Raw genomic sequence first — 26,531 nt, forward strand, 5'->3', positions numbered from 1 at the left:
ATCACCGAGACCACCGATCACATCGATGTCGCCCGGTCTCAATCGATGAACATTGTCTGGTATCGACAAGGACCTGTAATGCACGAGAAAAACGTTGGAATTATCCAGACTTGTCATTTATTTAAACTCATCATATTTATCATTAAACGCGATGATAAATCGTATTTATTGACAATATTTATTGATAATAAGTAAAATTTAAATTGCAGTATTTTTTAGCTTTATTTACGCTGAAAATATAAGTGTATGTAGTTGAATATAAAAAATCGTAGATGTCAACGAGAAGAAAAAGAAAGAAGTGAGAAAAAAATAAATGTGGAATTATTATCAATTTTCAAGCATTAAAGCCTAGGTTCAAAAGTTATTAATTTTAATTGCAGAGAGTTATACCTGCCAAAACGCACGTTGCAAGGGAACGGGACGTTGTCAGGAATTATAGGTTGTTTTCGTACGCCGCCATACCGTTCAGGATATGAGATTCCCATTTCATCAATTTTGTCCTAAAAATTAAGCGATTTAAATAATTCGCACATCCGCATTTATTTTACACATGTTCGAAGGTGTTCATATAGACTTTATTATTATTTAGATGTAGCTATAAATATTTGCGCGTGGGCCACAATTATGCGGAATTGTTTCGGGACAGAATGCAAAAATTAATGTATGATTTCGTCTACGATTAGTTAATCATATCTTCTTATAAAATTTGCGCGGCCGAACGGTCATAACGCATAAGATGTAATTTCTCCTTTGATGAAGTTAGTGCGCTTTAATGTCACTCCGACCACAATATCTAATTACGCGAGATTCGTATCTTCATTAAAGTGATATTCATCATTCAGATACTCGCTTCGGTAATCTGAGTTTGCGCAACTCGCGAATACGATTTACAGTTTGATTATATACATAATAATATATCGTAACTGTCACGATAACTTTAATTCTTGATAACAGTAGGTACAGTAGGAAGCATTTTTGTCATTAATTAGCTTGCTAAAGATAATATTCACCTTATTGATCGTTATCTGGAAGAAGATATGTAAAGGAATAAAAATTAATAAGGAATAACTACTGTAGATACGTGTACAGTATAAAAACCTAAAGATTTTATTTTCATATAATTACTGTTATTAGTGAATAATTAAAATTTTGTTGTTAGTGACTAATGACCAATTAAAATTTTGTTAAATTTTCGGAACTAAAATTGTTACGGAACCTAAAAATATTGTGATTGATGGAAGATGAGCAAAATTACTGTAACTGCAGATATTTTGGAAATATTCTTGCTAATTGTAAGTTAAACATGCTTGATTCTGCAAATACTCTGCGCAAATATGTATTTAATACATTATTTCAGTTGTAAGAATATATCCTCGAGGCAATCTTTTCACCTGGGATTTTTTTCTGCCAGAGCATTTAAGCCGGTGTCGATTAGCGCATTTAGCATTCGACACGCGTGTACACTCTTGCTTTCTTCGGATTTGCATTCCGCCGCGTCGCGTCACGACTTAAATACTGGCGTATGAATTTGTCGTGGTCATACCATCGGCCGAAAAAGGAACAACGTATTTAGAACTCTTTTAACTGTACAGTCGAATATGGTTTGTTTGTCAAGCTTTTAAAGCGCCAGTCTGTACTAGTCATTTTTTATTATTACACATGATACTTTGCCACGATGTCATTGCGATACATTTTAATCAGTTTGTCTTTTTAAAATAATTCATTAAAAATACTTATTAATTAAAAATACTTTTAGCATTAAAATTTAAGCGTTTAGCTTGACTTTACTCTGTGAATTTCTAATGCCTATTTCGTGTTGAATTTTCATGAAGGAAAGGCTAAAGTGGTACTTACGAAATGTCGAAGGACGGATTGGAAATTTTGGAAAGTGGTATAGAGAGTGCAATGTGTAGTATACTTATAGGAACTCAAATGTGTTTTAAAAAAACGGCCCTGAACACATCCGCCACGATAGGAGTTCTTTCCGCGGGTCACAAGGCCGACGAAAAGAAACGTTCCGGCCTTTCTCCGATTGCTCAGAATGCAAAGCATTTTTCTTTTCGAATTGCGTCCGCACTTTCTGGTTTCACGTAACGTTAAACATCCTAGTATCGTAATTCATTCTTATTGGATCTTTTAACAATAATTTCAAAACTTTACTACACTAGTAGTCGGACTGTATAATATCGCGTGTTACAGAACGCACAATGATTTTCGTACGTGATATAAAACTTTTGCACAGGTTTCCGTGGAATTGGCGCGTGAGAATTCTCTGTTTGGCATGAGATTAATAACGCATTCATATTTTACTCGTATCCGACGAAAATGTTTCCACGAATCTGGCGAGAAATTACAAAACGTCCACGTAAAACAAGGCTTGACTTTGACTCGCAAATCACGTGCGATTTCTCGTCTAGCACGGACGTACAGGGGACTTCCTGCATGCAAAACATTTTCGGTAATCTTTTTGCAATAAAAAACCCTCACCTGTCAGCCATTGCCGAAGCAAGTGCAGGACCGATAACTCTCACTTCCGCTCACATGGAAATTAATATTATCGAAATAAGCTTCTCTCTTTGCGTGGCTTTGCTACGTGAATTTATATTCGCATATTTCCCCATTGCATATAAATAACTTTTTATTTGTTCTTATATAATACAAAATTATATGTATATTAATAAAAAAATACACGTGGTAAACGCAAAGAATGATTTGTAGGAAAAGAAAAGTATTAACAATGTGAATATCGATCTGAAATTTTAATTCTGCGCAATTTCAATAACAACTTACCCTTCCCCCTTGAAATACGCTGCGCAAAAAATCCATGAAGAGATCGCACTTGCCCGGATGGATGCCAGCGACGATCAGGAGCAAGGAAATGATTTCGACTCTCATAATTCTTGGCTATTGGCGAGCGTTTCAAAAATTGGCTACCAAAGAAAGTCCCCTTACAATTTTCTTCAGACTTTCCTGTGACTTCGAGTGATAATCATTCCATGTTGGAAGATCTTGTTCGGCCTTTGACTTGGTCGAACGAGACTTCCGCTCGCCATCGGCGCATTCCCTCCAATCCTACAATGCGAGCGTCTCTAATAGCTCTTCCGCGTCTCTGACTGAAGAGAACTGCAAACTTTGACGTACACGTACAGACCATTATTTACGCGTACATACCAGCGGAAATATCATATTTATAAAGCCGCGACCAGATTCTCGTTTATTTAACGGCGATCGCTCATCGTGACATAGAGAGTTGTTTAGCTAATCTCTGTTGTCTAGCCGTCTAGCATAATCCTTCGTGCGATAGACAATTTTCTGACCAATCTTCTCTCACTGTTAGATATAATAGCAAAAAATTTACAATCTGCAGGTCTTTTTTCGCTTAAGATAAAGTGCAGTCTTGTCTGTATTTTTTCTAAGCAAAAGTCTACAACGAAACTGTGTTTAATGTCTTTAATTATATTTTAAAATATGATTAAAAACGCCAATTAAAATTTTAAAAATTTAATTTTTTAATAAATCTATAAAAATAGAGAAAATATTAATTTTTTCCTGTACATATTATTTATGCCGACAATAAGATTGGTTTGGAATGAACATTACGGCATGCAATGCGTTAAATTTAAAGACGACGTTAAATCGGTAAGATAAAAAAAGCATTTCCTTTCGCAATGATATTATAATAGTCGCGAGTCTCAATCCTTCGTAGCCTCATTAGCTTCGTTATCTATGAGAAAGTGAACGTCTTCCGGTATTTTGACTAAATTTGGTTTAGCCCTACATAAGCCGTTCGATTAAACGCACATTAAATTCACATTTCTTTTTTACGTCACATTTTGACTTACATAATTAATTATATAATATATCGAAAATGACTGTTCTCTCGGGGGGGGAAGGAGGGAGGAAGAAAGAAACCGCTGTCACTCAATTACTCGAACGAAATGTACGAACGGGAATGAACGACGAACAATATGTTTTCGCATAATTTTACAAAGATATAAAAACCGAAAGAGTCGACAAAGACTTTGAAAGCGTCGCTTTACGGATCCCCTTTAAGAAACATAAGGCACACTTTCGCTGATGTCTAAGTTCGCGTTTCAGCCCCCTGGGCATTTTCATAAATCACTCTTCACGCCTTTAGAAAATGCAATTTGTCATTTGTTATACACAAAAAAAAGAGTAGGAACAACATCATAAGAATATCGGGTTACGTATGTATACACAAGTACATACACGGGAAACTTTTTACTGTCACTAGAACACGCACATGCATTTAAAAAATCATTTCCGCGAATCAAATGTAATTAAAACTTTTCTAACAATGTTGGTTAAGTATGTTTTTAATAAGTATATTTTGTACAAACTCAACTTATTAACTTTACAATACTGTAAATTATCATATACGGCATATACAATATACAATGTACAATATTGTAATTTACGCAGTGGATACATTAAATATATGAACACATACATATATAAGTATACCTTGCTTTCCGATGATTTCTTATTCCGCATCATTACAGTCACGAGATCAATCAAACGCCGTGTAACTCTTGTTATCTTCCATCTTAATTATATATTTTTTGTTCACTGAATATAATTCTCGCGTCTAAAATTGACCCTTCCAGGGCACGAGACGTTCAATAATTAACATTTCTCTCCTTTCACGTAGAAACTATCCGTGTCATTATTCACACAGGAAACGATAAATCAATTATCTAAGCACTAAACTGTCGCGCCGAATTTGTAATAAATCACGCTGCTTTCGAATTGTAAAAATCTTCGCGATTTGTCAATTACGGAAAAGAGGCTCCGCCGATTCTCTTCGCCGGTACTACCGGATGACACTACTAAACATGAATGAAGCGTGTCGAAGAAAGACTCGCTCCTATGCCCATCGATGTGATCCTCCCCCCACTTTTGCGATGAACATATTTACGGTTCCCCTGCATTCTTTCGTATTCCTATGCGGTAGACGAGGTACGTGAGCAAGAGTGAGTAAGAGACTACAGCCGATGTTACGATAAAACTTTGCTTCTCAAACTCGTTTACAGTGTCGTATCATATACGTATTATGTAGGAAGAGAAAGAGAGAGAGAGAGAGAGAGAGAGAGAGAGAGAGAGAGAAACTTGTTTAAATATTTGTTGAAAAATTCTCTTTGAGCTATTTTTCAGAAATAATATTAAAGATTAAACGCGCATCATTCACACATACTTCTTGTTTACAATATAATCTTAAAGATATTAAATACAGTTAAATTGAATACATTTTATATATTAAATCTACAAGAAATGGCAGATAATAAAGTATTTCACAGATTGACATTATTTAATCCTTTATAATATTGGAATAATCGGCATAATACGAAATAATTTTCTATCCGTATTCCATTTTTGTACTTTAAAGAGTTAATGAATACATCATGGCATCTTGTCTACGCTTAAATAATTGGCACTGCGATTCTGTTCAAAGATTGCGACATTGTGACTATGATTGATGACCTAATAACGCTATCGATACTTTCTCTTAAGCGCCAATATTTCTCGTTCGAATCGCAGCGGCAGTTTTAGTAGAAACACTTTGTAGCTTTGAATTTAACATTGTAGTCAGATAAGGCCTCTTCGGCGTCGGGCAGCGAAATTCATAATTGCTCCATTTCGTCGATTTGGCACCTACCGGTTCCAACAAGTTGTTCCATAAACCGTTTGCATCTGCAAAAAAATAGAAAATCCTGAATCATTTTTTAGATCATTTTTGAACAACTAAAATATTTTTAATACACATTTTAAAGTTAGTTAATTTTGAATAAAACATATTTGAAAATTTTCACCAAATTTAAACTTTTTTAATACTAATTAAAAAATGCAACAGAGTTAAACTCGATGCTACAAAACGACTGTTGCAATTAGGCAATTTAAATTTTGGGGACTGATCAAACTAGTCAAACTGGTATAATATTACTAGTTTGACTAGTTTTCTCACATTATTACATCATTATGATATTTAGAAATGTGACCTGAGAAATTAAGTGCATCTTACGTGTTTATTTTTACGTTTAGGTTAAATATAAAAATAAAATATAAATATAAAATATTAAAATTTTAAATATAAAACTATAAATAAAATGAGTTTTTAAATATAAAGCTGTAAATAAAATGTTTTTTTTTTATATATAAAACTATAAATAAAATGCGTTTTAAATATGAAAGATCACTGGTCAGTTTTTTAATTATTAGGTAACAAATTTCTTCTTATATAAGGAAATTCTTAATAAACTTACAAAGAGCGTTGGTCTTTTGACTAACGTGAAAACAATCGCTACTTAAATATGTCATATCGGTATACCCATCTGAAGCAAGTGGAATTTTTAAATTCACCAGGATAGGCTGAGCTACGACTGTAAAGTCATCTCTTTGGAATTCTGGATAAGTAGCGATTTCCATATCTAGCTTCTGCCACCTAAAATATATTTCCAAATTTTTAATCAATCCGCAATTTGCTTTTAACGGTATAAAAGTGATACTTTCAATGAACCAAGCTAAAATTAATTTTTAATGTCGCACATTGATGCCAAACACGTATTTTTTATTTAATGTCGTATTGGATTATTTAAACAGATAACTTTGCATTACCGAAAATAATTATATTAACATTTAATAAATAATATACTCTAGATTATTTTCCGTTTTATTTTACGTTATTACGCTTACTGTCGCATAATGTCGTAATACATAGATCTAAAACGCCGAAATGCCAGACCAAACATGCAAGAACACTCGACGTCCGTTGTGATGAAACAATTAAGCGATGGTCTTCCTTCACGTGTCTTGACTAAAGTCTTTAAATGTGGTGGCGGAATCAATGCCACGAAGGTTCGCGGCAAATTATCTCTTAACGTTCGCAAAGCTTGGAGTAGATCAGTTTTATGTGTTTCAAGAATTGACCACGGCGATGGAATCCAACACAATTCACTGCAAAAGTCATTGGATCCGATCATCAGCGAGATGAACTGCAAATTAAATTTTATTATCGTCGATATATATGTTTAATAAATAAGAATGCAAAATTTTTGACAGCAAAGCGATATATTTTATTGTAAATACAGCATATTAATGAAAATCTCGGAAAATGTTACACAATTATGACAGACGATAAATAGTTCCGTCAAATTTTTATTGTCAGAAAAATCAGTTTAAAACTATAAAGCGTGATAATTAACTTAATTGCAAGCAATAAAACGTGTCCATGTAATGACACATTTGCTGCTCCTCTCGTTTCTCTCGCTGTTTGCAACAAATTGAATCTGTCTATAGTCTAGTGCAACAAACCTTCCAATGTTTCTGCACATCTATCCTCGGATCGTTTTTAATTCTCTTGACTAATATCTCCGCCATGTAAGCTATATCCCCGGACTCAGCACCGATTTCGGCAACATTCAATTGCGATGCCTTGTGAATCGTCAAAGAGTCTCCCAATGCATATCCTATCAAATTGGGGTTGAATTCCTAATATAATGAAAATTTATGATGACTAATTTGTACACACGCACATTGTTAGATCAGCCTTTAGTGTTACATTACTCCCTTTCTTTCCTTCTCAAGACGTAATACAACTTTTCTTATCTAACTTATTGTTATAGTATCCGTCTCTATGTTAATTTTTTAAATTATAAATCTGTCACAAAATCATGAAAATCTGTCACAAAAATCATGTATTTAATCATAAACTTTCTAAGATTATTTAATATAAAATAAGAGTAGGAAGAGAAGAGAAATAATTTTCGGTTAGATAAAGACATTTATTAAAGTAAGGAAAGAAATTAGAGAGCGAATAAAGAAGTCATAATTTTAAATATTGCTCAATGATGATTATGATAACGATCTTATTAACCGATATAACGTCCTGAATTATATTAACTTTCGCTCGACATTGCTTAATATCCTGGTATTTTATTTTACAAAGTAAGGTTGTTAGCATCAACTACCTCAGAAATTTTACGAAATATAAAATTTCCACATGGGATAAGGGGGGAATTCCCTCTTCAAAGCTCTCCTCCGCTAATTACACACCCGTCACTCTCGCATGAGGTCACGTAGTATCCCTAATGGTGTAAAGAAAGTCTATTTTTCTTTTTATTACATAATTATTACATAACAGCACTGCAAATCCAAGTGTGTTAGCTGTTTTTACACAATTCTTATCGTTTTAAATCACGTCATTTAACACGATTGAACGTATTAACTTTTAATTTAATACGATTAAACGCATTGAATGACGTAACTTAACACATAAAGAAACGTGTAAAAAGACTTCAGTCTAATGTTATTTTTGGACGTTTATGCGTGTAAAAATAACACACTTGGATTTACAGTGAGTATAATACGAGCTTTGAAGAAAAAATATATTTTAGGAAGATATAATGTGTAAATCACTTACATGTACATTATTGTACATTAGATATAATGTTCATCTTTACAATGAAGAATCTGTTTTTAAAATGTCATATAACGATATTTACATTAGTCAGGTATGATTGATGATTGTGTTGGTAATCCTCCGTTCAAAAATTTAAAGTTAGCAAATTGCAATTTTACATGCATAATATATGCGTATAATGTCTATCTAAAGTATAAGACGCGTGCGCGCGACTGAAGATCGGAGGTAATCATTGACGAAAGTCCATAAAGAAGAGGCAGTTGAACATTGTGATGATCAGTGATGATATGTTAATGTCATGTTGAGATCCTATTGCAACAATTCTTTCTGCGTTTGTCACGTTTCTTTAAATCGTAAAAACAAAGGTGCTGCATTACGTATTACGGAGAAAATGTCGATTGCCTTGTCATTGTTTTACCGACGCGACGCGACGCCGAGAATTATGGCATATTTCAAAATTGATAATGACAAATCGTGCGTCGCGGCTCGTGCACAATTTTCGCAAAAAATTCGCGAAGAAATAAACTATCCTAATGGTGGTGATTTTTCAAGTTACTTATTTATATTCATATATGAGTATATTCACATATGAAGTTTTGTGATCAAACAAATTGCTATTAAAAAATTATATAATAAATATGGAATTTCATGGAAATGTATGGAATGTTACATAATCGGCAATAAATTTTAAGTAGTCGAAAATTAAATTTATGAAATATGCAGAAACTGAAATACACGTGTGTTTACAAGTGCGTACGGTAACAAAAATGTTTAATGTTCTCCAATAGTGCATTTATGACTTTACATTATTATCGTATACATTCACTGCAAAATCCTATATAAATGTGTTATTTTAGCTGAAGCTCTTCTTTCAAAATTCTTGTCGTTTTAAATCACGTTATTTAACACGATTTAACGTATTAACTTTCAATTTAATACAATTAAACATGTTAAATGACGTAATTTAACACATGAAGAAACATGTAAAATGAGCTTCAGTCAAGTGTGTTATTTTTAGATGTTTATGAGTGTAAAAATGACACACTTGGATTTGCAGTGTTAATGCAAAGAATATTAGACTTTACTATAGTTTTAAAGATTTTAATTAAGATTTGATAGATTTAACTGCCATGATTGGCTGCCATCAATATCTTAAATCTCCATTTCTCATAATGTTTTATGCATATTGCAATTTGTTCAATAATAAACGTTATAACGTTGTAAGGTTTGATTGCCTTACTTTAATGATATTGGGAACAGTTAGATATTGTCTCCACGTGCCTTGGCCTCCGCCAGCCGCAGTAACTCCTCTATTTTCTATGGCAACCTGGAGCAGACTGCCTGCAAAGATTCCAGCTCCAGCCGTAAGAGAATCGCCCATCGCGGCAATGACATCGATATCACCCGGTCTTAGTTTATGCACCGACTTTGGCACTTTTGATGATCGACCACCTGAAATTTATTGTCAGTCGTGTAGCACTCATCAAGTACACGATCTTTCGCATTTCTATTATCTTTTTTATAACAATTTAATTAATTGTACAACTTTCAATCGACTATTCTTCAATGAAAACGTCGACATATGCGTTCTTATTAGCGATTGAGATAAAATCACACTCTTCAGTTACATAAACCTTGTTTTGTAATAACATTTTAATTCGTTATACATATAAGATTCTTGTTATTAATATATGTGATATTGAAAAATAAAAATTGCAATGAAATAATTATGTGCGACGATTTTGCTAAAAGAAAAATTCAAGTTAGCCAAACATGAGACGTATATAGACATCAAAAGTATTGAACTAGGAATAAAATGCTTTACTTTTTAAGAAAAACCATTGACATGTAAAGAAGCTTCACAATTTTTAATGACTGTATTTTTAATAATTTAAGATGTATAGTACTAATTATAAAGAGACAAGACAATTATGACCAGAGGAACAATTATCGATAGGGAAATAAGAAACGGTAATAAATTTTTGTTTTCTACCTGTTACATTACAAGGGAACGGAACATTGTCGGGAATAATTTTTTGCACTTTGTTTGCGTCTCTTGCTGCTCGCAGATACCTTTCCTCCATTCCTGTTCTACCTGCAAGAGTAACAAGTTATACGTTACAATTTACAGAGAAATTAATGCCTACATATGGTCATACGTACGGCCATAAATTTTGTTCTTAAAAAAAAATGGATTTAGTTTATAATTAAAATATAAAGCAGTATGAAATGTATACTCGTTTTATTGAATTAATTAATTACAATAAAAGAATAATCATAACTATTAAAAATATTTATCAATCAAAGAAAGATGGAGCGTGGAGCCGTAACAAGGTGTTGGTGTTCATATATTCTATACTTACGTATAAAGAAATAACGAATTGTAATTTACACACCGTACATGGTACATATATTCCAATTTAATAAACTGCGCGTCGCAAATTTGTCGGACTTGAAACACAGCTATCTTGGAACATTAATCCCTACTCCGGAATTAAATCTACACGATTTAATTGTTTTAAAAAACGTAAAGAATTTATTGCGAAAAATATTACCTCAGCCAGGATTCGAGAACTGCGCTTAAAAATATTTATCTTTTACTTTTACAAATTTACGTTTTCAAATAATTGGGCTTTAAACGCTCACAGTATGCAGAACCTTGACGTTGTTATCTTTACCAGAATAGCCCTATTTTTTTATTATTATTAAAAAATTTTTTATTACAAATGTCGCGCATTTGTAATAGGAAAATTATCGTTATCGTTTTAATGTTTTTGTGTAGCTTTTTTACTACATAGTATACCTGCTCAACGACAATATAACGACAACTGTCGTAAATGATCAGCCTTTATCAATACCTTGATATAAGATTTAAAACAAGTTTTTTCATCTAAAAATAGTGTTGATACTCATTGTTTTGCTGCAAGAGTTTAAGCTAGATCGTTTGAAGAAATTTGTAAAACTATCCAATGGACATTAGAGTTCGATCAAAAACTCGGTTTTGGTTTCGGTCAAAAATCGAAGTTTTGGTTGGATTTCAGTTTCGACCAAAAGAGAGTTTTGAACGTAGCCGAACTGTTTATTTTCAACAGATTTTCCAAAAACTTGTTTAAAAAAATTTTTTTATTTTATGTTTAGTTTTGTTATTATTGACATAATATGATTGTGATACTATACGGATAGTATATACTAGTATATAGCATACTATAGGTATATCCTGGTCCAAAACATGTCCTAGATGTCCTTCGATGTCCTTAGAACATAGGGACAGATGTCTTATGGATACGTGGGTCAGGAGGACACATGGCCTATGGTGTCAAGGGTATAAAGGACATGTATCTTTACTGATGAAGGCCAGAAAGGGCAAGTGTCCTTAGATAGCTGACTGCTGTTCTATCTAAGGACATCTGTCCTTATTAGCTTTCATAGGAAGGGCACATGTCCTGAATGCTCTCGATAACTTAAAACATCTTCTTCTTCATCAATATGCCCATGTCCTAGATGATATCCTGTTTCAGAATACTTGCCCTTTCTGACCTTCATGAGCAAAGATATATGTCCTTTATATTTTTGACACACCATAGGACATGCCCTTCTGACCTACGTATTCATAGATCCATCTGTCCCTATGTTCTAAGGACATGGAAAGATATATGTTTTGAATCAATTATTAGCAACGATATCGGAGATATTAAAGTCTATAAAAAATTTCATGTCGACTATCATTGAAGTTTGTTATCATTGAAGTTTGTTTCTTTAGAAGCGGTTAAAGAATCACGATTATCCCGATGGCAACTGATTCGACAGATGTTGGACAGTTTCTGGACCAGATGGTCTAGCGAGGGTTTACAACGCTATCTTTCCGTTTACAAATGGAATAAAGAAACTCCTTCGTTGAAGGTTGGATCTCTTGTATTGATTGTCGATGAGAGATACCCTCCATCGAAATGGCCTTTAGGCCGAATCGTTGAAACATATCCTGGAAGCGACGGCCACATCCGAGTGGTCTCCGTTCGAACCCAACACTCCGTATTAAAGCGACCGATAGTTAAGATTTGTCCTCTACCTATTTCAACCGACGTAATGTAAATGTTCGTTGACTTCAGTCAACGAAGGCGGGGAGAAATGTTTAGATAGTTGTAAGATAGAGCGAGATAGAAGAAGTTAGCAACAGCGCTCGGGTAGCGACAAAGGCCAGGGGAGCGCGGCGAGGAAAGTTAGGCCGATCGTGTTTTGTTGATTTCGGTCCGTGCTTGCGTCGAAGAAAGCGCGCGAGGCAGATCGTCTCAATATTCGGTAGCGAAAGCATCGTTTCGGGAATCACTGAATTCCTCGGCCCGCATAATCGTGTATTCCCGGTATATAAGGGATAAATTTCGGAACAGTTGTACGCGAACGTTACACCGTGCGTGCGTGCGTTATATACAGAAGTCAAGAAAAGGACGAATTACATTCCCGAGGAGATAAATCTAAGGAAGCAGCAAGACGTATTCACAGCGAAGGACGAAACGACGTTTTCCCTTGCGAGGATTGCGAGGCCACATCCCGGATTGTCTGCCCGGCGAATTAGCTGCTTGCATCAATGCTAAGTACATCTGCTTCTTTCCGATCGCATATTCGGATAAGCGAGTCTTACGCCTCGTCCATGCCTTTCCGACGAGCTTCGGATAAGTCGGTCCTACGACTGCTATACGAATTACTTTTAATAGTGCGAATTATATTATTCGGTCGTGAAAAAGTCCACTCGGTGTTCCCGTGTTAATGGCGTGCATTTACGTTAAAGCTCTCGATGTATTCGTGTGAACGGCACGTGTTAAATTTCATTTCATATATCTTTTGCGTTCATCACATATCTTCAGTTATAATCTTTGTCCTTCTGACTTTCGACGTACCGAAAACAGATATGTGAAGTAACCAGATATTCAGATTCGTTGCGTTTACTTTGTCAAGTGATACTTGTTCTTTTAGCGTTATTTACTAGAACATTCACGATTTTGCGTTGATAAGAAGTTCTGAAATCCTTCGATTCTCGTTGCAGCTTACCGATTTCTCTTCTATTCGAGATTTTTTGTATACAAAGCGTAAATTACGAAATGCTCATAAAACTGTCTTTATTTGGTTTCTATTAAAAAATTAGTATAAATCTTTTTTTTTCTATAAGAATAAAAGTCTTCAAGGTAAAGGAAAGATGTGTGTGTGTGTGTGTGTGTGTGTGTGTGTGTGTGTATGTGAATAAAAGTATTCTAATTCCAAGATTTGCAGAATGTTGCCCCATTGGATTAATTGTCGATGTCATTGATTGAGCTCAATATACATTTATTTGATGTTATTATAGTCATACATATCTTCATGTCCTTAGGTCGTATATCTTTCCGCTCTATAGTCATATATCCTCCAATCCTAAGGCCATGTGGCCTAGGGACATGTCTTCATGTCCTTAGGTCGTATAGCTTTTAGACCTAAAGTCATATGTCCTTCCAACATAAGGCTATCTAGCAGGTCATGTTCTAAGGGCAGGTGTCCTAAGGTGGTCCATTTCTGACCTTAGGACACCTGTCCTTAGGACTTATGTAAGGACATCGTTTAGGTTGTGATAATATGTGTAATTATTATTTTGATAATTAAATTATGATATTTATAAAGAAAAAGTACGAGGGTTATTCGAGTCAAACCGAGACTTTGGACAGGATATAGAACCAATGCGATCGCGACGAGTTTTTTTATAGTGGTAAGTGGCAAGTGGTCTTCTATCATCGGTATGCGGTGCTCCTCTTGCGTCAATTGATAATTAGTATGCAAAATGTCGGACAACAGTGTTAACGCATATATGGAACAGCGAATTATTATGAAGTTGTTTGTGAATAAAGGTGTGAAACCGGCGAACATTTACAAAAGACTTAAAGACATCACAGTACGATGACGAGACAATTAATTATAGCCGCAGTAAAGCATTTGAATGCATTTGATGCAAACAGTTTAAAGATGGCTGTACATCACACTGCCCATTGCACTACTTCGAGCGATTTTCATCTTTTCGGACCTTTATAAAAAACTTCTTGGGAGGCCAACATTTTAGAACTGACGACAAGGTAAAACACGCTGTCCGATCCCGGCTCCGGCGTACAGACAAATCTTTTTGTGCTACTGGTATCCAGGCAAACGCTGTGAATTTATGTAATTTGATATTCTGATCTCAAATACAAGAATTATGCGATTAATAAAAAAAAGCGAAAGCAGCTTGCTGCAATAAACACAGAAAAATATTTACCAAAACGAACAGAAATACCGTCGCTAAATAATGATAAAGTACAGAATAATGCGATCCTAAATGTAATGTGGTACGTGCATCGAATTATACCGGACAAAACAATGAATTATGCAGAAGAGCACCTAAACAAAATAGGAAGGAGTATCGCGGAGACGCGAGTTACATTCGTTTGCCGCGTTTACCGGAAAGAAAATCGCTTCCTTCAGACTACGTCGTACACACTGTACGCATATTCATTATTATATCTTTTTTAATCGAAATTAGCCAGTAAAAAACACGGAATAAGCTTACACAATCATACATCAATATAGAATCTCGATATCTATTTAAAATATCTTCCGTGGCAAAAAAAACTCAACAAGTATCGCCTGAATGCGCAAATAGAAAAGAACTTAATAATTATCATTAGATAATCATTAGGTAATCTTACACACTACAACGCGCGAATTACATATATCCTTGAAAAATCATATCGTACCGTATCTTTGCAGCTTCGTATGTATTTGCATATTTAAATGATAGTTTAATTGTTCGAAGCGCTTTTATCTATTCGGAAAAATCAAGATAATTACGTACGCGTTTTATTCTCAATGCAAATGCATGACATGTTGTGGAAGCATAAGTCACTGTACTATTCGTATTGTCTCGCGTGTCGTATCCTCGAATATCGTAATTGTATAATAAGACAGCTCGCGGCGACACGCATGATTTGTCACGTAGAGGTTTTAACCGACACTGGCTATCAATTAAAATGTCGCGCATTTGTAATAGGAAAACAGAAAAACAACCTTTCAACATGAGTCAATAAAAATTACCTGTAATAATAATAATAATAATAATAATAATAATAATAATAATAATAGGGTGTGTACCGATTAATTACATGATTATATTGCTTTATACATTAAGGAAAATAATCACGATTATGTGTGTGTAAAATATGAAAAAAATACGATTTTTAACACGCAAATCGTGAAAATATATTAAATATCTTAATTACTTCTCGTGCATAATTTTTACTAGATATTTTTTTGTCAATTTTGGAGTCTCCTTATAAATTAGTTTAATATCAATTATCTTTTAATTATAGTCATATTAAAGTAATGTCCATCTAAAATTAATTAAGAATGCATGAAAAAATTTTATAATTTATATCATTCTCCTAAACACTGCAAAATTAAGTGTGTTATTTTAACTGAAGCTCTTCTTACACATTTCTTGTCATTTTAAATTACGTCGTTTAACACGGTTGAACGTATTAACTTTTAATTTAATACGATTAAACGTATTAATTTAACACGCAACAAAACACGTAAAACGAGCTTAAGTCAATGTGTCATTTTTAGACGTTTATGCGTGTAGAAATAATACACTTGGATTTACAGGAATTATCGAAAAATGATTGAAGAATCTGCAAAAAATATCGCCTGAGAAAAATAAAATTGGTATGTATGTTTTCCTGTTACATTTATTTCATTTATTATGCTTATAATATATTAGTTATATTATACGCTTACTATATTTCGCTGAAAATGTCACAGTATCTTCGTAGAAACTCACAAGTGCCAAATAGTATTAACTAGGTGTCAATTAGTGTCTGTTTGAACATTTTTCAAGGCTTTATTGATGCTAACGCGCATGATCATTATGCGAGTTCAAAAGACATTTTTATTTTATTTAACTCGTACACTCAAATTATCATAAAGTTAAATATGTCAACACTCACTATATCGGCGGTAACAGACAAATAAGAATATACCTATTGGTGTAATGTATACTTGTGTACAATGCATGAAAAGACTGTCTGGCAATTTCTGACGATTATATCTTTGAGAAAATTGTTTTTCTAAACTGTAATAATACTTTATTTCTAATTAACTATCAAATTATTCACACGAAATTTTAAATGTACACATATCAGATGCGTGGGTAACCAAGTTAAACTGCGACTTACTAAAATATACATGTCTATTGCATATACATAAGTATTTTTAAACGAGATTTTTTGCTTTTTAAGATTTATTATAATATTATAATAAATTTATAATAAATTTGAACATTTTTCATATGTGCGGATTTGTATAAAGTCTGAAAATCTTCTTAGTTAGTATGAAATGGAAAGAAACGCGTAACGTATTACATTTTTTGCTTTTACGGAAAATATAGCTCTCGCTGCAAAAAACGTTATTTAATATTTTACGACTAGATTTGCTATAGTAACTAACCTTTTTTCCGTGTTCTTACGTGGAGACAACGTCAAATGGACTATGCCTATATATGGTTTTAATTTTATATCAAAAGAGGAATTGGAAAATTTTAGCACTGTAATAAAATAACAGTGCGACTAGCGAGGAAAATATAAATTCTTTCGTACAATGGTATGAATAACGTATTACTGGTTGACATACGTACCGAAAGCATCGAAAGTCCAATTTCGAAAGACACGGAGGAGCATGATGTTAAAGGGCGTATCAAGAGCGGTCTTTCTATCCGATGCCATCACGGATATATGCAGCAAAACGCAATAGAACTGCCACCACTTCCACATTGTTCTTCGGGGTGGTGCGGACAATGAGCCAGAAGTCGCTTGGCTTTGACGGCGCCGCGTTCACACCCGAACTGTGAAACTTGGTGTTTTGCAGCAGAAGTACGTGTTGCACCGTCCGAGATCGAAGTATCCAATGACCCATCGTGGAGTCGAACCTGCATAGAAGGCTCGGATGCAGTGGAAGATCCGAGACCTTGATCGCCGCCGTCTGTCAATCGGAGGCAAGGCCACTTTGTTTGTCGCCGCAAGGAACAACAAACCGTGAATAATTTGAGATTTCAGAAATACTACTAAAGAACTGAAGACTATTTTTTGATGTCCTCGTAGAAGATTAAGGAATAATTTGATAGTCATGATAGTTGGTGTCAGAATGATCAATTAGCGTATATTTTATACAAGACGCGGACGAATGTTAACGAAAAAAATTAAAGCGATTTTTACGATATATTTAAATAACACGTACACGTAAAATACAATTAAAATTATTAACTTAATTCTGGTATAATATTGACTACACAAATGCTGTAGTGATGTAGGTATCTTATACACTGTGTTTTGTATATAAGAATAGATAAAAATTGTGTTGAAAATTACACGTCAATCCCGAATACGGCGTGTATTAGGTAACTAAAAGAAAGTAGCTATCAGTAGATTTCCTTTAAAGGCTAATCTTCTTTCACAAAGATGGAGTTGTCTTGAGCATGAATTCAGCGAATGTTTCTCCCATAAAAGAAAAATCAATCTCATTTATCGATTTGCAGATAGAAACTCATAAATAAGTATTTCGCGTTAAAAACGTAAACAAATTTATTACAGCAAAGTAAAGCAAAAAATTTCATTTACATTTTAATTTTCTGGGCACTTTCGCTATTCGATGAAGATCGAAAGGCGTACGTGTCATCATGATTGTGACACCGTAGCAATAAAAATTATTGTTATATTTCTGTATTTATTGAACAATTTCTATCCACAGTAAAATTGCCTTTTTTGTCTCAGCTCAACGACTCGCTGTAAAGCGCGTCGCGACTTATTTTAATGTGCAACGTGCGCGGTGCATCAATAAAGCGCGTTGAATGAATTGTAAGAAAATCGTTTCTTTCTCTTCATTAAAATACACATACATACATTCACACACATGCACGCAAATTATGCTTTGAAAATTCCACATTAATCTCGAATGCGCGTGTAGATTTCTAAGAAAACTATCTGAGCTATTTATAACTTTATTAAGTATGTTTGAAAATAGAAACATATTTAAAACTAAATAATTAGAATTTATAAATAAGATCTTTGCGCGTTTATATGAACTTGAATAGCAAAAAGTACAACAGATCTTGCAAAGCTGTTAGCATAAAAAAAATGTGACAAAACTGATGCCAGAAATTTCTCGTATTCATCATATTTCGATGTCGGCAGAAATACTGTAGCAAATTGTTATTACTTATACATTTCTATAATGTCACAAGTAATATACTCCAGTATTATTTGTATATTATTCAGTCGAAAAGTATGTTAACGCTGACATTACGTTTTGTGTTTTATCCACGATTCCAATGAAAGATGATGATAGATTAAATTTACCATATTAATTTTAGCATCTGATATTTAATCCATGATCTTCGATTGGAGTCATAAATAATAAGGCACAAGATATAGTGTCAAGCATTAAAATATGATTTGATTGAATAATATTCAAATAATATATGTTAGGGGAGACCGGGGCTAAAACGTCTACGGGGTAAATCCGTCTAATCAAATATCTCGGAACCTGTATATTGTGCAAACTCGCATATTAACATTGTAAACGCTGCTTATGGTACCTACCCATGTAACCAACGGAGTTTCGGCAGGTGACCTGCCGTGTTATGATTTTTACGAGGGCAAACGTGTTTTTGTGGTGAAAAGTGAAATTGTCTGCGTGTGGAAATTTTGTAATATCTGCAATAATATTTGCTCTCTAAATCTCGAGGTACGTGATTATAAATGCATGCTGATTATGAAGAGTAATGCATGCTGAACACGAATCCAGTGTAGATGTCTAATATTTCATGGGCGATCAAACCTGAAACTGATTTATCCCGGGGGGTAAACGGTTTAACCCCGGCATTTTTAAGATTTCAATTTTTCCACCGTTTTCGTTTTTGCTCTATACCGGTTAAACAAAGCGACGTAGACAAAAATTTCCTATATAAATTTTGTAGCTAAAGGTTCACTCTTTACAGTGGTATACCACATTTAACTACAATTATTTATTTTGTTGTTAAAAATCGGCACCAAAAAAAACAGACGGTTTAGCCCCGGTCTCCCCTTAAGACGTAATACATTACAATTGTACATATTATATTGTTTGGATAAACATCTGGAAATCTTGGAAAATATTAGATGGTTTATCCTTTTCGAGAGGATGCATTAAGCGTTAACATACAGAGTCCCGAATGCATCTAGTTACGGCATTGCTCAAGGTATTCAGCTTCTTGATTACCGATGCAGTACAGACAGCACGCAGCACTCTGATGATGAAAACATTTGATGTGTAACGAGCACCTTACATTCGTAGCTATTCATTTTTCAAATATATATCTACAATTTCGTATCATTAACTTATGTAATCTATTTTACATATTTCTCGCATTATCTAAAGCGGCATATCATACTATTGTGTTACGTACACGTCGGTTTTATTGGAAAAATAGATTAATCAAGACAAGAATACTGTGAAGACAAACGCAACTTCAACATTAAATTAAAATAAAATTTTTTTGTATTAAATTAAAACAAAATATAAAAGTAACAGAAATAATTAATCAAAAAATTACGAAACAATTCAAAATGTAGAGATATTAGAGATTATTATTATTATTATTATTTAAGTTGACTTAATTTAACTTTATGTTACTTTTCTTGAAATTAAGGCTCCTGCATGGTCTCTGCTGATGCTGTTCTTATTTAATGACGTTAGAAGCGAGAAATGACACGTTGAAATTTCTTGTATGGTATTTCCAAATAAAAAGATATTGGCATAAAATAACACTTCAGATCACTTCAAAAATACTCCGAGTTCTATCCATTTCCCCTAACAGTTAATAAACAGTCGTAAAATGATTATAATACGAAGCTTAACTATGCACGTTTATGCGCCTGCGCATAAGCCTAAAGGCTTTGCATTACATTCATTTTATCACTGTTTATATTAAGCAGGGACCAGGAGCCTCAAGATACGTTACATAAATCTATAGAAACAATTAAATTATTCATAAAGTTTAAAAAAATTGCTTATTTCACAACTCATCAATTCTTTAATCAATCAAACTGATCTTCAATGATTCCTTTCACCAAGGATCTATGAATCATATCATGCGACGTGATCACTTATCTTCTGTTGCATTTTTCTGCCGTTTATAAATCGCTTACACGACGTGCCGCGAGATTGCGACAGTCGCAAAACCAGTAATGTTGTCGGCATTCACTGGAATATGTGTTACGATTCTTACGTTAACAATAATATCTCAATGATGTTTCTTTACAGTTTAATTATAATTTTTATATTTTATCTGTTACTTCTTTTTAGTCCAAGATTCAAAAACTAGATGACTGTATGGCTTCTGTTCTAAACAATACCGTAAAGAAAAACCAAACTTTAATGTGACATTGAATTAAGATAAGGATTTTTTGGATCACCCAGTGGATCAATACTCCGAGAGAGTACATAAAACGCAAAAACGCCAGGGTATTCAGTGTTCTTTTCTCGCGCATATAATCACGCAGGTAGGGTGATGACGTTCAGAATGATGAGCGCTCTCTGCTTCTGATTGTCTTTTTAATTCGCAAATTAATAAATTAAAAATTAAACGTTTGACTAAAAATAGCTAACGAATTATTGGAGTGTGAAAGAATCACTATCCTAATGATGCGCGGATGGAGTGATAATGAACGATCGTTCACTGATGTCGTTCGATTATTTAATGACACGTATTCGAATCGTCAATTTAATAAGTCCACTATTTTGAAAACAATCCGACGTTTCAAGATACTGGTGTAGCGTAAAAAATCGCTTTAGGTCAGGCAAGCTATCGTCTGCACCTAACGATGAGAAACAACTTGATATTTTGCAGAGTTTAATTAAAAATTGCAAAAAAAATTAATTCATTTTCGCCTAAATACTAATTTTCACGTAATTAGAATTTTTTCTCTGACGAGTTACCTGTAATGCGTAATTCACTTTTACCTAAATATTATTAATTTTTACATAATTAGTAATTCCTTGTGTCACTAACTACTAATTTGCTAATTCAATAAAAATTTAGATAAATATGTAGTATTACGGCACTCTCTCCAATTCCTTTGAAAATTTCAAATTTTGTGTATTAATTTTGAATAGTAAAAAAGATTTTCAGAAGGAAAATTATATCGCTTATGTTCCATTTGTTTATAATAATTAATACTTAAAATATCACGATGTTAGTAAGTGAAGAAATAATAATTTATGAATAATATATAAACTGCACTATTTTAATTGTATTAAACAAATATTGTCATCAGTTGATAGCTGTGCCCAAATTAAGGCTCCTGGTCCCTAAGCTGAGAACTCTGCGTTGACGGTGGCGCCGTACCGTAGCGGCAGAAATAAGAACTCTCTCCTCTCACTCTCTCCAATGGAGAATTCTGTCTTGTGACATGTTGACAACCTATTTTGCGTTGCGTTAAATTTCTTTATTATTCGCTCTGTACTTGTGCTATAACGTTTAACGTATTCGTGAAACTCGTAAAATTAACCGTATGGTAAGATTTGCAAGAAATACATATGCGGAATAAGGAACATTCTCCACTCCTTTCGATAGTCGAAAACGGTTTGTTTTTCCGTATGTTTAGGCTTCGTTTTATGGCTGTTTGTTTATTATTGTCGAGGGAAAAGGATAGTATCGATCCGGTCAATTTTAGAAGTGTGCTGAAACGATCTATAGTGATTTTTTATTGAAATGTCTTTTTATTTCGGAAAATACCCTAACATAAAATAGGGTAATTTCTCGCCTCGATAGCAAGAATTCAATATGGCTGCGGTGACTACCCAGGAGCCTTAAGTAAAATTTTTAATTTTTTTTTCATTTTTGATATGAACTCGTGTGGCACTAGATTTTTGTACGTACTTTAATTCTGTAAAGCCAATTCAAAGATTTCTTCTAATAAAAAAATGTCATAATTACTGCCACTATAGGATCCCCTTAATAGTACTCATGCACTTGGTTCGATTTGACCAATGTTAAAAGAGAATATACTAATAATAAAAATTCGGATGATGTAATACTAATCAAAATTAATGATAGCATTTGGAATCTTATTTGTTGCAATTGTGTTTTGAGAAATAATACGATGACAATACAGAGCTACCCACTCGCTCGAGTCATGTTGCACGAATGATATCCAATGTAGTCAAAAGCCACGTGCTCGGGCCCTCGGGCCCTCGCCCTGGCTATACCCACTCGCTCGAGTCACGTTGCACGAATGATATCCAGTGCAGTCAAACCACGTGCTCGGGCCTTCGGGCTCAAATCGCACTATTTAATGCAGTGTTACCAACTCGCTTATAGAATAAATCTCTGAACTCAAAATCAGAATTCAAAAACCTCTAGAAATTTCCAATTATTCGCCAGAAAATCTAAAAATCTCTATTTTTTTAAACAGAACTTTAAAGGGTAAATCGATTAATCGAAAGAATTTTGTTCACTAGCATCTTGATAATTTGTTACTTTGATCTAAAATTTGTCCGTGTTTTGCGTTTCTTCCCATTTAGTGATGCCTGATTCTTAATCGATTCATCGAGAACCAATTCTTTTTTATAATAAAAAGTCGATTCTTTTACCGATTCTTAAAATATCGATTTATTTCGTTGAATCGATTATTTTCAGTTTGGATCGAGGGGATCAACGTTATGTTTTTCACCAGTAAAGCTAATGCTAAATTTCAGCAAAAGTGTGCAAAACAAGTTTTGGGATCAATTTAAAAATATAAACCTTTATAGTCTATAAAGCTTATTGCATAGTATAAAATTTATTAATAAACAAAGTCTGGCTCGTGTTTGCAAAGCAGCTAGAAAAAGGATGCGGGACAAAAAAATTTATTACTGATATACACATGTTTCATATCATATACATAATTATTGTCAGATACTGATTTAAAACTTTGATTTAAATCTTACAACATTGCTCCCTATTCGAAAATAAAATCATTAATCCGGAAAGATATAAAACGAGGCCAAATGTAGATATCTAATCCTATAAAATATTTAAAAAATATTAAAAAAAAAACAAACTAGAGTAATATATATAAATATTAATCGTTTTTTCTTAATGAAGCGTTTAATGTAAAATAATGGGTACTAATTTATTTTCTCATTTGACATAAACATATATAGAATACATAAATATCTTATTCCGATTTTCATCGTCCATGAAATAAAAACGCCATGAAAAAGTTTAGATAAAAAGTATCACGTATTAAAAAATATTACTACTTTACTTGTTATGATTCTATTTTACTTATTTTTCTCTTTTTTAAATATTTATCTAAGCAACGGGCTCGTTAATTAAAATGCACAGTAAAATTTAATCTACTATAATGCATTTGATACAAAAATTGTCCAAATAATGTTATTAATATATCATATCTTCATGGCATTTCAAATTTCCTGAAAATCTTATCTATATGTAAAAGATCATGCTTGGTAAAAAGTGTAAAAGATAATATTCTTACTATAAATTTGGAGACATAATATCTCTTTCGCGAAAATCATCCTATCATCACTTATTACTTTCCATCGAACTTATGCAAAAATAAATAATTGCTCTGGCTGATACATTTTCTGTTATTTTTATTATTCATACTTATGAGATTGTCCTATAAGTTTCGAGCAACTGATATATCTCGCAATTAGTTGATATTTTATTGTACAATAAGTATCTCGTTGTCATCATCATTTCCTTCTCGACGCTTACAGAAGAAACGCGGCTCAATATTAAGGAAACGGAGATTGGCGGTAGTTACCTTATCAAACATATCGGATTTCAGCGATTTCTTTACTTCAGCATCTATGATATGTCTGGCGGTACGAGTCTGCAAATCCATTAAAATATGCCTTACGCTATCAGGGATTATCTTTTTGTTGGCAACGTCGGTCGCAATAACCGCATAGAAAAGATCTGGGTATTTCCTACAATTGAGGCGATCTCTTCTTTTGAGCCTGTAAATTTCCAAATATGGGAAACGATCTCCATATCTTGTACGTAACTCGTCCATAGCTCTTCTGAGATCCGCAGCTTGTTGTGCGATATCCGGAAGAAAGATGGCTTTATTTACATTTATATATTGTAAAGACACAAAAGCATCCATCTTTAGTATCATCTCCATGCCGAAATATTGAATCTCTATTTTTACTTTAGCCATCGCAGTGTTCATAAGCATAGAAGATCCTTCCGGAAAGTCCAGGGCGGCAACAAGGAGGCTTTTGCAGAGTGCAGGTCTTTCTTCAATCCAAACCTGCCAAATCTTTAATGTTCTAATAAAGGTCAGGTATCGTTTCGGCAAAACAACACCCGATGTAAAGATGTTTTCTATTTCGGTTGCGTTACAAACATCTTGCCATCTATTGATAAGATATTCACCATTTGCATCCATGTCGGATCCGAGCTTTTTGCCGATAGTCATCAGTCCTGCCATGCCAAGAAAGACTAGGATCTGATCAGAGTGGATCGTATTAGCTATGTCCATTGCTGCGTGTAGCACAGATGTCTGGTTCACCTGGTACACGAGCATGGTGGTTGGTCGTTTTCCTAGTGTCCAATAAATGGCCGTCAATATTATCTCTTCAGGGTCAAAACCATTGTCAGGACAGAGTATAGCGTGCGGAGGTTCGATGTATGCGGCTATATGTTCTATAGGCAAGCGGAACTGGCGATGAATTGGCTCATACTTTACGCCCTTTATGCTGATGTTGGAAGATTTCAGATGATCAGACACTTAAAAGAATGTAAAGACACGAAAAGTATAGAGACCTCCCTAATTAAACTATTATTGATAAGGATTAATCATATCATTTGCTTTCAGGGATCGTAATAAACAATGTGTCAATATAATGAATTTCATTTTAGCTTCATATGAGAATGCGAGTGCACAATAAGCTATTACGCTTAAGGCTCCTGGGTAGTCACCGCGGCCATATTGGATTCTTACTATCGAGGCGAGGAAAACACCCAATTTTGTTGTGCATGCCATTTTCAAATAAAAAGACATTTCAATAAAACATCACTATAGATTGTTTCAGAACATTTCCGAAATTGGCCGAAAACTACCCTTTTCCCTCGACAATAAACAAACAGCCATAAAACGAAGCCTAAACATACGGGAAAATCGGGGAAAAACAGCCGTTTAACGACTATCGAAAGGAGGTAAAAACGTTCCTTTCGCATGCAAATCTTACTTTTCGGCCAATTTTACGACTTTCACGAATATGTTAAACGTTAGAGCACAAGCACAGAGCGAATAATAAAGAAATAGCATGCACAACAAAATAGGTCGTCAACATGTCACAAAGGACAGAATTCTCCATTGGAGAGAGTTCTGATTTCTGCCGCGACGGTACGTCGCCACCGTCAACGCAGAGTTCTCGGCTCAGGGACCAGGAGCCTTAATCTAGGATTAAATATATATTAATACTGGTGTCCTTTAGCTCACATTTTAAAGTAATACATCTATTTATTAGTTTCACATATCCATTACTCTTTAAATTAAAATAAAAAAATTTGACTCATATAGGAAGTTCAAATATGAATTACATTGACATATTACATAAACATATTCAAATTGTAATACGCGTGCATAATTAAACATAATGAATATTTCAATAAATAATATTGCGTGTATAAAATAATTATTAGCGATTATTTAATTCGTACGTGATAATAAAATAATAAATAAATTACTTATTTCTTGATTGTCCCTGTGGTTGCGTCGTCCAATTCTTCTAATATTTCCTCCTCCTTTTCCCAGACTCTTTTGTTGTAGCAAACAGTATTTGCAAAATAAATTTTTCTTTTAATTACAATTGCAAGCGCATTAATCATTGAAATATAAAACAATCGCACTTTGAACGGTACTTTCAATTAACAGCACGCGATTATTTATTATTAGTGAATTGATATATTGATATCTCGCGCACCGCTTTCGGTCATTTAAACCACTTAAATCGACAATTCGGATGTATTATTCCTAGTGAACTATACATATTG

General features: G+C 33.8%; 2 protein-coding genes across 3 annotated transcripts in view; both read right to left on the minus strand.

Annotated features, from left to right (window-relative positions):
• Positions 1-4,934, minus strand: part of LOC139815288 (phospholipase B1, membrane-associated) — a 9,983-nt gene extending 5,049 nt beyond the window's left edge. The window contains exons 1-4 of one of the 2 annotated variants that reach the window (XM_071782096.1): positions 4,486-4,934; positions 2,791-3,130; positions 391-500; positions 1-73 (exon numbers count right to left, since the gene is read on the minus strand). The exon at positions 1-73 is cut by the window's left edge and continues 132 nt beyond it. In XM_071782096.1, coding sequence (XP_071638197.1) covers positions 1-73; positions 391-500; positions 2,791-2,895 — 288 coding nt within the window. In that variant the 5' untranslated portion in view covers positions 2,896-3,130; positions 4,486-4,934. The remainder of the gene's footprint in view (positions 74-390; positions 501-2,790; positions 3,131-4,485) is intronic. The other variant, XM_071782097.1, reaches the window with a different exon arrangement.
• A 143-nt stretch (positions 4,935-5,077) lies between these two features.
• LOC139815287 (phospholipase B1, membrane-associated-like) lies at positions 5,078-17,398 on the minus strand. Its single transcript, XM_071782095.1, has 7 exons — positions 17,118-17,398; positions 10,431-10,532; positions 9,678-9,889; positions 7,330-7,506; positions 6,712-7,010; positions 6,282-6,460; positions 5,078-5,712 (listed from the first exon to the last, which is right to left on the minus strand). Exons 1-7 carry the CDS (start codon positions 17,251-17,253, stop codon positions 5,528-5,530), a joined length of 1,290 nt encoding a protein of 429 aa, XP_071638196.1. The 5' UTR covers positions 17,254-17,398; the 3' UTR covers positions 5,078-5,527.
• Between the last annotated feature and the right edge of the window lie 9,133 nt (positions 17,399-26,531).

The sequence above is a fragment of the Temnothorax longispinosus genome, chromosome 6, assembly GCF_030848805.1.
Source record: "Temnothorax longispinosus isolate EJ_2023e chromosome 6, Tlon_JGU_v1, whole genome shotgun sequence".
In the NCBI taxonomy this organism is placed as follows: Eukaryota; Metazoa; Arthropoda; class Insecta; order Hymenoptera; family Formicidae; genus Temnothorax; species Temnothorax longispinosus.

What these genes read in the sequence shown, in the direction of transcription:
- LOC139815287 (XM_071782095.1), bottom strand. Translation starts at nt 17,253, where the DNA reads ATGTGGAAGTGGTGGCAGTTCTATTGCGTTTTGCTGCATATATCCGTG. An exon ending in CTGTTCCCAATATCATTAAA is followed by an intron (nt 7,507 to 9,677) that starts GTAAGGCAATCA and finishes TCATTATATTAG; the next exon opens with GAATTCAACCCCAATTTGAT. An exon ending in TATTACGACATTATGCGACA is followed by an intron (nt 6,461 to 6,711) that starts GTAAGCGTAATA and finishes AATATATTTTAG; the next exon opens with GTGGCAGAAGCTAGATATGG.